The 16,953-nt window shown below is 33.5% G+C and overlaps 1 protein-coding gene across 1 annotated transcript in view; it reads right to left on the minus strand.

Annotated features, from left to right (window-relative positions):
* Nucleotides 1–16,472, minus strand: part of cntnap3 (contactin associated protein family member 3) — a 113,169-nt gene extending 96,697 nt beyond the window's left edge. The window contains 1 exon segment of the mRNA XM_042765648.1: nucleotides 16,354–16,472. Within this exon segment, the coding sequence (XP_042621582.1) occupies nucleotides 16,354–16,438 (85 nt within the window). The 5' untranslated portion in view covers nucleotides 16,439–16,472.
* Nucleotides 16,473–16,953: the final 481 nt, after the last annotated feature.

The raw sequence follows: 16,953 nt of genomic DNA on the forward strand, positions 1-16,953 counted from the left end.
TCAGGGCTATGTCCTCAGCCCACTCCTGTACTCCCTGTACACACATGACTGTACAGCCACACACTGCTCCAACGTCATCGTCAAATTCGCTGACGACACAACGGTGATAGGCCTGATCACCGACAACGATGAGATGGCCTACAGAGAGGAGAAGAGCACCCTGACTAAATGGTGTCAGGAGAACCGCCTCTCACTCAACATCGACAAGACCAAGGAGCTGGTGGTGGATTTCAGGAGACAGAGCAGAGAACACACACCCATCACCATCTACAAGACACCTGTGGAGCGGGTAAACAGCTTTAAGGGTAGTTCCTCGGCGTTAACATCAGTGAGGATCTCACCTGGTCTACACACACTGATGCAGTGCTGAAGAAGGCACATCAATGCCTCTTCTTCCTGAGATGGCCGAGGAAGTTCGGAATGACATTTACATTTATGCATTTAGCAGTCACTTTTATCCAAAGCGACCTACAGTCACTTACAATGCATTCAGGCTAACATTTTTTTATGTTTTTTTTTTTTTGTGTGTGTTCCCTGGGAATTGAACCCACAACCTTTTGCACTGCTAACGCAATGCTCTACCACTGAGCCACAGCAACATATGAGCCCCAGCATCCTCAGATCATTCTACACCTGCACTATAGAGAGCATCCTGATGGGCTGCATCACTGCCTGGTTTGGAAACAGCACCGCTGGCAATCTCAAAGCTCTGCAAAGGGAGGTGAGCTTCCCTCCCTCCAGGTCATCTACACCAGGCGGTGTATAAGGAAAGCCCGGAGGATCATCAGTGACTCCAGCCACCCGTCCCACAGACTGCTCTCTCTGCTGCCCTCAGAAAGACGTCTCCGCAGCATCCGATCCCGCACTAGCCGACTGAAGGATAGCTTTTTCCCCCAGGCTATCAGACTAATGAACAGTCAAAACTAATACACCCTACAGCACCCTACAGCATACTCCCACAATATGGTATGCCACACACTGCACTTTAACTTCAACAGTTCAATACTGGACTATACATACACACTGCATTTAGTACAATAATCTACCTGCTACCACTGGATACCATTCAATGCACATCCATGACATTTTGTGTATCCAGTTCATAATCTGTTATAATCTGTTGCACCTTAGCATATTTTATGTGTATATATGTCTACATAATTTAGAATGTGTACATACTGTGTATAATGTGTAGTGCTAACTGTAAGTATGTCTAATAGTACACTGTGTGTACTGACTATATGTATGCGCATATTGCACATTGTCATCTGTTGAAGTCTGCATGGTTATATGTAAATTGTTTCTGCAATTTCTGGAGCACGCTCCCAAGAATTTCACTCACCAAGGCACATGCTGTGGTGATGTGACAATAAAAGTGACTTGACTTAATTCCCACTGCTATGCAGTATGAAGTATTTAACAGATAAATACTAATTTATATTGTTAAATGCTTGTACAAGTTCAAAAATAGTCCACAACAATTCATTTTTGTTTAAAAAGTATTGTTAAAAAAATTATGTAAAAAAAATTATACATATATATATATATATATATATATATATATATAGATATATATATATATATATATACATACAGTTGAAGTATGCAGTAGATAAATATTAATTGATAGTCCACTACAATACATCCATTTAAAATAATAATAAATATAATTGTAAAATAATTATTTTTTAAAACAACAACAACAGTAATAATAATAAATATTTACTTTTTAAACAAACAAAAAAGCAGCAATATATGTATATATACAAATGATCATTATTATTATTATTATATTATTATTATTATAAATAATAATATTGATATTGTTAATAATAATAATAATAATAATAATAATAATAATAATTTATTTTGTTCACTACAACAAAACAAATCAAATTGTTTTGAAAAGAAATAAAATCAAATCAAAAGAAATATTTATATTAAAAAATAAAGTCAATAATAATGAATAAAGTATTAATGTTTAAAAACAACAACAACAACAACAACAACAACAACAACAAAACATTAAAAATAAATTAATTAAAAAAAACAATTAACAGCAATTACATACATAAAGAAATGCACATGAGACGACACATTCTATGTTTCTTTATTCTCTCCATATGAATGCATTGTTTTCATGCACCTGTGACATTTTTTCCAGCATCAAAACTACTTTGATGTCATTACGGAGAGAAACTTAAGATTCACTGAGACATTTCCCATCTGCTTCTTAACTCCCTCTTCTATGCAGTACATATGAAGTACGCAATGAATAAATATTAATTGCCGCTGCCGCTACAAGTTAGCAAAGAGAATTGGTTTATAACTCAGTATATTTGGGTGTGAGTTCAGCTCAGCACAGGTTTAACTCGTTTTATGGTCCAGCAGCTGGAAATGTCCCTGCACTGCTGCATACGACTGTGTTTCTGACTCAAAAGCCAGTGAAATATGGCCTGAAACTCTACACATAAATTCAGATTTTCTGCAGCATTCATAATTCAGCACTAGCTGAGATTATCATAAGACGATCCAAGGGTGGTAATATGTTTTTGGGGTGGAGGTTTATAAGGACGCCTGAGACTGTGTGACTTCTGAAAGCTGTTCTGATCAAACATGTGGCATAAGTCATTTTCTCCTGGATCTACCGCAAACTTGCATCATGCTATAAGCATTTAACAATATAAATTAGTATTTATCTGTTAAATACTTCATACTGCATAGCAGTGGGAATTAAGGAGCAGATGCAAAATATCTCAGTGAATCTTAAGTTTCTCCATGTAATGAAATCAAAGCGGTTTTGATGCTTGAAAATATGTCATCTATCTATCTATCTATCTATCTATCTATCTATCTATCTATCTATCTATCTATCTATCTATCTATCTATCTATCTATCTATCTATCTATCTATCCATCCAATAATTATTCAGATATATTGTATATTTAAATAACATCATATTTGTAGAAAAATATATACTATATAAAATATTATTATATTATATTATATTATATTATATTATATTATATTATATTATATTATATTATATTATATTATATTATATTATATTATATTATATTATACTTCATATTGCATGACAACAATCCCCACTCGAGGGTTCAACGTGTGTTAAACAAAGATTTATTTTATTTTACTTTACTTTACTTTACTTTACTTTACTTTACTTTACTTTACTTTACTTTACTCAAGACAATAATGTTTGAATCTATCCAGAAATTGACTTTAGAAAATAAATGCAAATGGAAAATCAATCAATCAATCAATCAATCAATCAATCAATCAATCAATCAATCAATCAATCAATCAATCAATCAATCAATCAATCAATCAATCAATCAATCAATCAATCCCTGGATTAAAAAGTGTGACAGCTAGCCTCAGCATTCCTGTTAGATAATTAAACATTCTTGTTATTTGATTATTTACTGCTTCATGTAGTTATTCAGATCAGTGTTTTGGTTTCTCTGATCTTTAAAGCACCAGACTGTTTTTTTCTCAACACCTAGAAAGAATGAGAAGTTCTTTGTGGAGCATCAAAGGTTCTCCAGTGACATCAGGCTGTTCGAAATAGAACACATATTTTTAAATGCATCATTTCTAAAAGCTGCAGTGCGAGTGGAATATAAATCCCAAGCTACTTCTACACGTTCATGTTCTGGTCCTCCAGGGACGCGTGTTTCATCTCGTGTGGTTTTATCTGCATACTAAGGAGCCTCGACTCCTCAAATCAAGCCGTTTGATTCTTGCAGGGGTCTGTAAGCTTGAGAAGCCCTTATTATAAATGATAATCCCTGACAGGAGGATCTGTGTGATGAATGCTGAGTTTCTTAATGGACGGACACCCTCGGAGGGGAAATCACATTAAACATAAATGTTCTTGACATGCATGTTGTAATTGCTTGTTTTAACTACTAATGAGCTGCTGTCATGAAGGCCAGTGATATACGAGTCCTCATCTGAACGAGTGACATCAGCAGCGTAGTAAACACGAGTAAGACGCTCCGATGGGAGCCAGACTCGCAATGAAATTCAGCAAACTTTGGTGACTGAAAGCAAATAAACAAACAAACAACACGCTAATGCATATGGGATCACGGCAATGATCTCATTGAATACTAGCCTCCTACTGTGTATGCTTTGTACTACCATCAATTTTTTTTAAAAAAGGACTGAAACAGTATGTATTAGATCATGAGAAATGTAAATAAATAAATCACTAAAATAGAATAATTTAAATAAACAAAAAAATATATATTTAATGTTTTACTTAATGTAAAATAATAAGATAAAAAATTAAATAATAATACATTTACATTTAGTCATTTAGCAGACACTTTTATCCAACCAATCAAAATCAACAAAAGAGCAATGATACGCAAGTGTTATAACAAGTCTCAGTTAGCTTAATGTACTACACGTAGCAAGTTTTTTATTTATTTTTTGTTAATTTTATAATAAATAAAAAGAAAACAGATAGAATACAAAAAGATTAGAGAAGCTAGTGTTAGTTTTTTTGTTTTATTTTTAAAGAAAACAAGCAGTTATTAAATTAATGGAGTCTAAGTCTAAACGGAAAGTTTTTATGTTTTTTTATTTTTATGTATTTATTTACAATACAAACGTAAAATAAACATTTCAGTAAACAAATAACATTATTATTATTTAAAACAATATTATATTTATGTAAACAAATTGTAAACAAAATATGTACATGTGTAAAAAATAATATTTAATTATATGAAAAACTAAATATTATTAAAAAATTAAATATTATTATTGATATTCATGTAAATATATACAACAAAAATATAGAAATTAATGTATTTAAATAAGTAAATAGTATTATTTATAATTATAATAATAAAAAAGTAAATATGTAAAAAAATACAAATGTTATTTAATTATATTTATGTACCAAAAATAACTAAATAATTGTATTTATATTTGTGTACAAAATATAAAATACAAGAATTGTATTTGAATTTGAATGTATATGTATGTGAGAAACAATCTGAAATGTACATTTATGTTAAATTGTTAAAAACATGCAAATATGTAAAAACAACAAAATATTATTCTTTTCATATTTATGTAAATAATACAAATAAAATATATAAATAAGTGTATTCAAATAAATAAATAATATTATTTCTATATATGTAAAAGCAAAAATAAATAAATATTATTATGTAATAAATACAGAAAAAAAATTAACAGTTTTGGCAAGGCTTATTAAATAATGAATCAGCTAATATTCACAACACTTTAAATGAAAGGACAAGTCGAGTGCTTTGTGGGATACAGTATTGCACACTGTTTAGTCCACATTTTGACCAATGTAGTTAATCATTTGGCTTTTCTATGCATATAGAAAACCTGCGTACTAGGCACAGTGTACATAATACATACTGCAGCACTAATACACATATTATACTAGTAGCAGACACAAACCGAAAGCCACAAAACTCTTGATATCATGGAGTCTTTCAACCACTAGAGCAACATCAGAAAGCGAAACCACAGACAGATAAACAATTTACGAAGATCTGTGTGTGTGTAGATAGCAGGCAGGTCGAGCCGTGTCACTAACACCATTCCCCTCCATTACCGACAACTAATCACTTTCACTGCACGCACGAGGAAAAGCCACATCCAGACGCCCGACGCCAAACTACTGGAGAACTCAGAAGTATCTGATTAGCTGCTTTCTTCACGGGTGAACAGGTGCACGCTCCTCCGTTGACCTAGTTTGCTGGCAGGTCACTCTCCGTTCCCACCCTGCCACAGGGGAAGCACTGAAGAGTGAAATGAAATACGCGTGTAGAATGTGACACGGCTCGGGAGTCGCTCCTCCTGCATCGTCCCGCTGTCGATTTTGTCGTGTTTTATCTGCTCTCCTTCAAGCGCACATCTGTGAGCGAGCATCTATTAGCGAGAGTTTGAGGCTGCTGATCTAAAACATGGAGCACATTTAAAGGAATAGTTCACTCCAAAATGAAAACTCTACGTTGATTTACTCGCTTCCGACCCACATGCTGCTATCTTGTTCTGTGACACCACAGGGGGCTTTTTTTGAAGGGAATTTATGCTGCTCTTTTATATACAACAATTCATAATGACCACGACAGTCAAGCTCCAAAAAACACCATAAAGAATCATATACTCACATAAAACTGTCTACACAACATACAAAACACACTCAACATACATATGCACAGCTATTTTTTGTTTGTTTTATACCTTTAAATATATATATATAAATATATATATATATATAATATATATATATATATATATATACATCCACATAGTAAGATTTTGAATGTTTCTAAAAAACATCCCTTCTGCTCATCAAGGCTGCATTTATTTAGTGAATTTTTTAAAAATATTATTATAATTTAAAATTGTTGTTTTCTGTGTGAATATATTTTAAAATGTAATTTATTCCTGTGATGCACTGCTGTATTTCCAGCATCATTGCTCCAGTCTTCAGTGTCACATGATCTTCAGAAATCATTCTGATATACTGATTTGCTGCTCAAAACACATTTCTGATTATTATCAATGTTATATGAATAATATATCTAAATTGGATGGACTTTTTTTTTCAAAATTCTTCAAAAATTCACCTTCTGTGCTCCAATAACGTAAGCAAAAGAACAGATTTAACATTTTCCCCCTTTAAGTTGGACGTGCGCAGATTTCCTCCCAAAATTACACCACAAACACACACAACACAAACATCTAAAGAAATATTTGAGCAAGTGCAGTATATTCTGTAGACAAAATATGGCTCAGGATGATGAATTCTCTGGGCTGTATCACCTATCAGCCGTGGCAGGTGTGTGAGATGAATGTGCTTTGCTCTTGGGTGCCGAAGCCTTAAGAGATATTTGGCCTTGAGTCTGACGTCTGCGGCGTAATTTCCTGCCAATTTTGCGCTTAAATACTGCGGCCCATATTAATAAATGCAAATGCGTGAGGAGCAGGCGCGAGTTCAGCGAGAAAAAAAACAAACACAACTGCCACTCGTGTGTAACCTTGACTCCATAAGACTCCCATTCCCCGTTTGACTTTCTATTCACACATTTTCATAACTGACAGTAAAGAAGACGTATGAGGGTGATTTATTCTCGGCTTCGCCCCATGCCGACGTCCAGGCTCTTTGAGATCATGAATCATAATGGACAACGTGCTTTACGGGGAAATACGGAGCGCACTCGCAGCAAATTGATCTTATGCTGAGGGTTTATGTCTCGCTCCATACAAACAACTGGTAGAATTGATAAACGATAAATCCTGATGAGGCTGAGACCTCACCATAGGAGATACAAATCATATTTCCACATACAGTTATTGTTAGGCTAAGTGATGTTCAATCAACACAAACTGGAACCTACAGCATAAAAAAAAAATCTTCAAAGTTGTTAATAAAGATTATTAAAGTGTTTTACAAGAAAGCACTATTTTAGTTTTTCCACTTCAAAGTGTTACATTTAATACAAAATTTAATTGCCATTTCTTTGTAATTATCAGCATTGTTTTAGTATGAATCAGATACTATTATAGCTTTTTGTAATATTTTGAATTAATTTTTCTTTCTTGTATTTTCAATTTTCCTTTTTAATAAATTGTTATTTAATAAAGTTCATATATTAAATAACGCAAATTCTTAGTGAAAATTCTTTACAAGATTTTCAAAGATTTTTAGTTACAGTTTAGATTAGGAAATATATTCACTATTAACTAAGAGTTTTCCCCTCAACAAACTCCTAATTTGCTGCTTATTAATAGTTAGAAAGGTAGTTGTTGAGGCATTAATTTGTGCTTTATAAATAACTACAATATACTAATAATAATCATGCTAATAAACAACCATCAAAAAAACAAAATAAAAAAAGTCCTAAAAAAAAAAAAAACAATTCCTGTTTTCATTTTATGACAACTTTGAAGAACTTTTTTGATCCACTTAAAATGTTTCAGTGAAACAAGCAAACAAAACAGCTGCCAAGCCTTAGTTTAACAATATGTGACCCTGGAGCACAAAACCAGTCTTAAGTGTCAATTTTTCGAAATTGAGATTTATGCATCATCTGAAAGCTGAATAAATAATCTTTCCATTGATGTATGCCGAAAATCTGGAATCTGAGGGTCCGAATACAGCTATTTGGAAATCTGAGAGTGCAAAAAAAAAAAAAATCAAAATACTGAGAAAATCACCTTTAAAGTTGTCCAAATGAAGTTCTTAGCAATGCATATTATGTTTTATTATTAAGTTTTGATATATTTACGGTAGGAAATTTACTAAATATCTTCATGGAACATGATCTTTACTTAATATCCTAATGATTAAAATGTTAAAAAAAAAATCTATAATTTTGACCCATACAATGTATTTTTGGCTATTGCTACAAATATACCCCAGAGACTTAAGACTGCTTTTGTGCTCCGGGGTCACATATTAGCGTGTGATTTCTGTATTCTGTGACTTATTTCCACTAGCTTTACCGAATGAAACTGCAAAAATAAAGACTTTTCCTGAACACTCTTCCATTGGTCAATCAAACAGATAGTCCCGCCCACAATTCAGCCATTGGCAGAATCAGAAGTTGACATGTCAGATCAATGTTTTGAAAGCATAATAATTTCATTCTTCACAACTATCAGCTTTATAAAAAAACACTACAAAAATGCTGACTAATTTCTTTCAGAACTCTCAACTATTAAACAAAAATATGGGCCTTAATGATCAGGAGAACTTTTAAAGGAGCTTTTATTCTCTAGTTCTAGCTATGAAGAAACCAAGAAACCAAAAACTGATCTAAAGAACCTATTAAACAAAACATTTTAATCTCCAAATCAAAGAGCATCTCATGAACCTTACGGCCAAAAATAATTACTGATAAGAAAACCTTTGATCCTCTGGAATGAACACGCGTACGACATCAGCAATAGCAAGAGATTATGGTTCATAAAGTTTTAAATATGGATTCTTTTTTTTATAAAAACACATTGATTCACTTCATGAGGCATTTATTCACCTCTGGAGCAGTCCAGGACACTTTTTACTATGGATGGATGCACTTTATTTGACGTCTTTTGGACTATTGAAAAATAACATTTACTGCCATTATAAAGCTTGGAAGAGCCAGGACATTTTTTTAAATACATCTCTGATTGGATTCATCTGAAAGAAGGAAGTCATATACACCAAGGATGGCTTGAGGGTGAGTAAATCATGGAGTAACTTCCATTTTTGGGTCAACGAACCCTTAAAGGACCAGATAACTTTGAACGAACGTTCTATGCATGTTACTGGAAGAATGTTTGTTCATAACTTTGCAAGAACTTTACAAGAACATTCCCTGAGAACTGGGTATCTTTAAAAGTTCTCCTAAAAAATAACGTTCAATAGTCAATTATAGTGACATTAGATATGTGCACACTTCACCTTTAAAGACAAGGTTTTTCCTCATGTTATCATTCATCAGCACAACCCACTTCCCAACATCTAGAGGAACTGAAATCCAGCCAAACTAGATCCCTCGCTGGCCATCTCCTTTCTTCCTGCTCTTAAATTGATTCTGCTGGCCGTTTTTAGCAAGACATGGTGACATACTTCACAATTATGACTAAGCTTCCGCGACACTCTGGTGGCAACTCAGTTTTATCATAGAGCGCGCGACACCTCCAAGAGTAAGAAGCCACACAGTCATGATTAAATTGAGCTTTCAGCAATGATAAACGACCTGGAAGTAAAGATAACATAGTAGAGGATGTCAGTCTTTCTGACCCGAGATCAGATAGGGAAACCCTCCTGATATGCTTAGCGCAGACACTGAGTGTTTAGACGTGATTGATTTTGAGCCAACAAACCGGCCCGGATCTCACCAGTCTGGCTCGGTGCTGAATATAATTGCTTTGGCAGAATGAACAGCCTGGGCTTAATGTGAAAAAACTGCTGTTGCACTACTCTGTTAATTCACTGACCACTGTATTTGTCATCTGTATTAGTAACAGTCACATTTCTGGGCCTATTACTATTACAAATAGGTAAACAAAGGACGCGTGTCAAAAAAGAAATACTATCACAGCATACGAGAGCTTATACACTGTTAAACAAAGGATCGAAACGTGTTTTACAGCCTGATGAAGCACAGGGATCTTTTTAAGCCTCGAAAAGAGTTTTTTATTCTTGAGTTCTTCACAAAAAATAAAAAATAAAAACTAAATAATTTGAGAACTAAGAAACTAACATACAGATCTGAAGCACCTATGAAACATCAAAAATATCCAAATTACCAAAGTGTTCCTCAAAACCCCAAGACGGTTTTTGTTGATCTTTAAAAAAACCAATCAGGATCTTTAAATTTTCCCCAACACTCGTAAAAAATAAAGCTTTAATTATTGTCATGTTTGTTATTTTATATAAATTGTATATAAATGCAATTCCAATAGGTAAATGTATTAGCATAACAACATGTCAATTACAGAAAAAGCACAATAATAAAGAAAAATACTGTATATAGAAGAAAAACTACAAAATATTGTGACTATGACAATGTATGTAAACAGCATGCACTGAGAACTAATTAATATTAATTAATAAAATATTTATGAAAAAAAAAAAAAAAAACTTAAATTATAAAATAAAATATAATTAATAAAAACAAAAAACAAAAAACAAAATATAAAAGAAAATATAAAAAACAAAAAAAACAAAAAATAATATTCATTTATATATTATGCATTATATATTTATTATATTATACATTACATAAGTAAATAAATATTATTAAATAAATAAATAATATGCATGTAAATTATGAAATTAGAGAGTAAAATGTATATAATGAATAAATAACATTGTTTATTTAATTATATTTATGTAAAATATTTATTTTTTTGATTTGCATATAAATAAATAAATAAACCGTAATAGTAATAGTAATGTGATATGGTTCTTCAGAAAAGCACATATGTTCTGGTGCTTTAAAGAACTCATATGGGCTTCACTTTTATTTCTTAATAAAACATCTATGTTCCGGTGCTTTAAGGAGCCCAGAAACCAAAACACTAATCTGAAGAACTTTAAGAAATCTGGTTCTGGAAATCTGAAGAATGAAACCTCAACAGCTGTTTTCATCTCTAAAGAAACAAACAACTCAAGAGCCTCAAACAGGCCACAATGCTTTGCTGAAAAGAACCATTAAAGAGCCTTTATGCTTAAGTGCGTGCTCCAGTATGAAACTACTCCACAAGCGAGCCCCTGAGTCCATTCTGAAGACTGAGATATAATAATATCCCGCTAAATCTACCTTGGAGGTTAACAGAAAAATAGAATTGATTTCAGAAATGAAGCTTCTGTTGATGGCTCTTTAGGGCACGAGGACTTCAAAATGAAGAGTGAAATTGGGTCATTGGATGCAAACACACACATGTGTGGACTCACAGCGCACACTTCTGACAAAGGCACCAGCTGAGCCCAGCATGGCTTTGATTGCGGCTCAAATGGACATGAGCAGGATATTTCAGGCCTGTGCTGTATGGAGCTTACAGAGGTGGCCATACAGACAAAGCTGAACAAACCCTACAAAAACCCATAGTTTCTGCCAAAGTTCACGTCTAAATGATCAGGTGCACTCCATGAAACAGGTGGAAAAACCTCACAGATGCACACTTCATGAGAAAGACTTGAAGGAGAACTCACCCTAGCAACCACCCAGAACACCCTGACAGCTACTTAGCAACATGCTAAAAACAATTAGAACACCCTGACATGGCCATAGCATCCTATACGCTGTTCACACAGGCAACGACAATCCGTCTTTTTCCGGTAAAGCACCATTCACATATCGGTTTCAAAATACCGGTAAATACAGACTGTGTGTGAGAAAGAGGCTAAAGTTTCATTAAAAAAAAAAAATACAACTATTCTATATCAAGTTGAATAAGACAAAACAAATATATAAATAAAAATAAATAAATATAGAAATATAAATAAACATCAGAATGTTTACACGCTGGATGATGAACCAGGTGAAAAAAATCCCACAGATCAACGCTGAACAAGGAAGACGCATATTTTAGAAGATCACAGAAACTTGAGGGATGATTTGCCATAGCAACCACTCATAACACCCTAGCAACCACACAACAGCATGCTAAAAAAATGCCTTAGCAACACCCTGGCTATAACCCTAGCATCACAGTTTATTAACAAATAAATACATTTAAATATATAAACAAATCAAAACACCTAAAATAGTTATCAGCATTCAGTTATGAACCTCTTATTTTATATAAACTGAATTCCTGCTTTAAAAAAAAAAAATTATTCACATAACCACATCTACATGCCAATCATATCATGCATTTTTTACTATAAGAAAAAGCAAAAAAAAAAAATATTGAGACTTTGGGAATTAATGGAATGTAAATGGATTGCAGTGAAAACTGTAAAACATTTGAAGACATAAGTGTAAAATTGATATGTATATAGTTACAGTATACTGATACAAACTCTACATATATCAGTCTCATACCAGTCTCACCCTGGCAACCACCCAGAGCACCCATAGCAACATGCTAAAAACAATTAAAACATCTTAGCAACAGCATGGCATCACACTTTCTTACATTAATAAATATATATAAAAAAATGCATTCATGTATAAAATAATCAATAAAACTACAATAATAATTACTAAAATTAAAGTTTTTATACTGTTAATATTCATCCTGTTATTTTACATAAACTTAATTCCAAATAAAATGCTTAAATCTAAAAGCATTGTCTACATGCCAATCATTGTCAAATGCATTTTTTTTCAAAAGAAAAAGTAAAGAATATTTTGACTGTGGAAAATGTAAAAAGAATGCAATGAAAACTGCATGAATTGGAAGATAAATAAAACGTATATATTTATTTTTATACTGATTCTGTGTTCAGACTCGCTCTCTTAATGTATATAAGAAGGAAAGTCACAGAAACTTGAAGTGGGACTCGCAACCACCCAAAACACCCTAGCAACCACAAAGCAACATGCTTAAATGATTCTAATAATCAGATCACTTTAACAATGACCCTAGCAACACAGATTCTTCTTCTCCTCCAAAAAAAAAAAAAAAAAAAAAGAAGTAAAATCTATATCACCAACAAAAATGCAATGCAGAAATACCATGTTTTTGGGTGCTATGATATCTTGGAGTGGAAATATCATGATACGCTACAGCACTTGAGCGTCAGGCGTGTCTGGCCACCAGCGGGCTCTCATTTCTGATGCATCCTCAATCTGTGCAGACAGAAGAGCAGAATTCAGCATCCATCACCTCAGATATTGAATCCTGGAGTGCTGCGTGCTGTGGTGAGCCAGGGGCTTCCAAAGTTCATAACCATCTGTTTCAATTACAACACATACTGTATGCATCTCATTACCAACACCCACGAGCTCAGAGCGTGACGTCACTGTCGTCTCCTGTTTATGGTGGCGGCCGTCACTCTGCATTAGCTTGCATCAGTGTAATTCCCCATGATCCACTCTAGGAAAGCTCATTCTGATGTATTCCTCCAATCCAGATTCAACATCCGTGACCAAATACAGATGAAAGCCTCTAAATAAATGCCGTCTGCACTGGAAATGCTGAAGTCAGTCACCTCAGTAACAGTCCCTTCACTGACCGCCTGATGCAAACCACACGCAAACATGCAACCAAACATGACTGATTGACTTTATGCAACTCATACAAGTTTAGAGACATACCAGTTCACCTAGAAACCAACTCATTATTAACAAGAACCAGCTTGAGAAAGAACTAGACACTGGATCTGCCAAAGCCTGACAGGTTAACTAGATATCCAGTAGAAGACAGTTATCGTACTTTGGATAAACGAAAATACTGTTTACACACATTTCTGCTCATTTTATTGACTTTTTTTTTTTTTTTTACACAGTGACGTTACTGTGCACTTATTTGAATTATTTTTTTTACACCAATTATGGACACTTTTCACAGACTGTGATGATACTGTATATCTAGCAGGTTTTCTTTTATTTTCTTTATTAAAAATGCAATGCACATTTATAACACTATTATTTTGTGTTAAATTAAATTGGCATTAAATTTCAGAAAATTTCTGATTTTTCATAATAAACTATTAATGCTGCAGTAATTGTGTCTTTCTACAATTCTGAAAGTGAAAGGCAAATTTGATATCTTTTTTATTTTGACCAACGTATTCAATCTTTTTTTTTTTTTTTTTTTTTTTTGTAAAGTCAGAAAAATGCTATCATGGATTTTTTCTTTTGCCATTAGAGCAAATGGAAACACAAAAATTATATTTGTTGTTTCCGTTCACAACTAGTTTACCCAGCTATGATGATTTCTGCTTCTGAGAAAACCAAAAATGTGTGGTTCAGATAAATCCGCCCCTCAACGCAGCTAAAAACTGATTGGCACTTTCCAATCATCAAACACAAATACTCTAACAACAACAACAACAAGTAAAAATAACAAACCAAAACGAAAAACACAACACACAATTTACCATTTTCACAGCTATTAACATTGTAAATCTTGCAAGTTATTTGTTTTTTATTTATTTAAAAAAAATTAATGTTAATGTACATTTATGACACTATACTTAGTGGGTCCCCCCCTTGGTATTAAATTAAATAAAACTGTGTGAATGTTTCTAATACATCTGGGTTACAGCAAATTTGACATCTTTCTCTATTTTGACTAATCTCTCTCTCTCTCTCTCTCTCTCTCTATTTCCTTTGCCATTGTTTCCGTTAACCACAATAAAAGTTATGATTGATTAACATCAACAATGATAAATATAATTTATGATTATAAAAATTATGAAATGTTAATATCAAAAAATCAAGTAATAAGAACACTGACTGCTAGATACAACAACGTGATAAAATGACACATGCTAAATACTGTGATTGGTTGCTCCACCTTTCAATCAGAAAGACAGTCAATCATGTCAATCATCCCTGTCTCATACCAGATACAAGCACAATGTGATAAAATGACACATGCTTAAAAAAAAAAAAAAAAAAATCTATATATTCGATAAATAATATAAATATTATTAGGAGATATATACATTACTATATTCTTTATTTTCAACACAAATTATAAAAAGTGACTTGCATGGAACAGGGGAACCATTTTTGTACATCATTTTACAACAGTGCATACATTACTATACTGTGTAAATACATCAACATTTCTATACCTGAGTTGGTTTGCAGGTTCTCCACATTTGACCAAGCTGGTGTTCAGCTGGTTGGCAAGCAGGTCTTACATCCTGATCAACTAAAAACCTGCTCAAAAAACCACACCAAAAACAACCAAAAAATAACACTACTCATCTTAAAAATACCCTATTCTCATTTCAGGAAAGTAATTTACTCACGCGAGGAAACAATTCAGTATCAAAATTAAATATACAATGCGTCGTCCATACAACATAAGCAGCTTCGCCTCGCGTCACCAAAACGCGATCCCCTTCTCGATCCCAACACAAAGAACCGCAAGTTTATTGATATAAAAAGTTATACAAGACACGCGTCTGGTGTATCAAACGAGATACATGATACCTTTAATTAAGCACCTGAACTCCTGCGCGTTAATAATTTACTATTAATAAAGTTTGTTGTTTTTAAACGTTTTGTTAATAGGCCTATTTTAAATAGCCTTCCGTAAATGATATCGATATTATTATGAAATATTATTATGAATAAGTGAACATTCCTGATTGTGATGATAATTAACCCACTATTTAACACGAACGCGACATGAAACAGTGCAAGTGTTTCTCCTGATGACACAACCGCTGCGGCGCATCAGACCCTTTGAAATACACGAGTTTGTGTGTACTACAGTAACAGACACTTAAATCAAGACAAAACCGACACTATTTGAAATAAATAAGCACACAACAAATATTCCGGATCCTATAATCTCGGTGCGTAAAACCTACAAACAAACCCATACGATGCGTAAAACACCTTCACGTTATCTGTTGGATTAATAATTACCCTCTCAAACTGCCATATTACATGTTAATACATCATCCAAACATAATATAATAAAACAAACCAAATAAAATCATTTAAAATACATCAAACACAAAGCAAAGTTCCTCAACAACTTACTGCCGTTATTCCACTCAGTGGATCTCGCACGGACACACACACAAAATCAGGAGCGGATCTCACGCGGACACACACCACACAAGCGGTAAAAACACTCAAATATTCTGACAGTTTTTCACCTCAAATTACTGCAAATATTATGAATAATGTGATGCTCACCTTTGCTGACGGAGCCTGTGATGAAGTAAAAGATGAGATAGAGCGGTAAAATCATTCCAATAGTGTGTGAGCCCCGCAGATCCATGATGCGCGACTGATGCTGGAACGAGACTGAATGACTCTCCACCACACAAGACCGACACACACACACACACACACACACACACACACACACACACACACACACACACACACACACACACACACACACACACACACACACACACACACCTGAATACAGTCTGCATGAAACACACACTCGCAGACACACACACACACACAGAGAGAGAGAGAGAGAGAGAGAGAGAGAGAGAGAGAGAGAGAGAGAGAGAGAAAGAGAGAGAGAGCAACGTCCTGTGCATATAATTGTGAAATTCCAATTTGAATTAAAAGTAAAATAGTTGTGTATCTCTCTATACATGTAGCCTATACAAACACGTACAACATAAAAACTGATTTAGCTTAAGACATTATTTTTCAGAAACTTTTATTTATTAATACTGAATTTTGAAATATAACATATAGAAATAATATTTTATGTTACATTTTCTCTTTATAAAGTTCTCTAAAACAACGTGTCTGAATTGTGTTGCTGTATGA

The sequence above is a fragment of the Cyprinus carpio genome, chromosome A10 (assembly GCF_018340385.1).
Source record: "Cyprinus carpio isolate SPL01 chromosome A10, ASM1834038v1, whole genome shotgun sequence".
Lineage (NCBI taxonomy): Eukaryota > Metazoa > Chordata > Actinopteri > Cypriniformes > Cyprinidae > Cyprinus > Cyprinus carpio.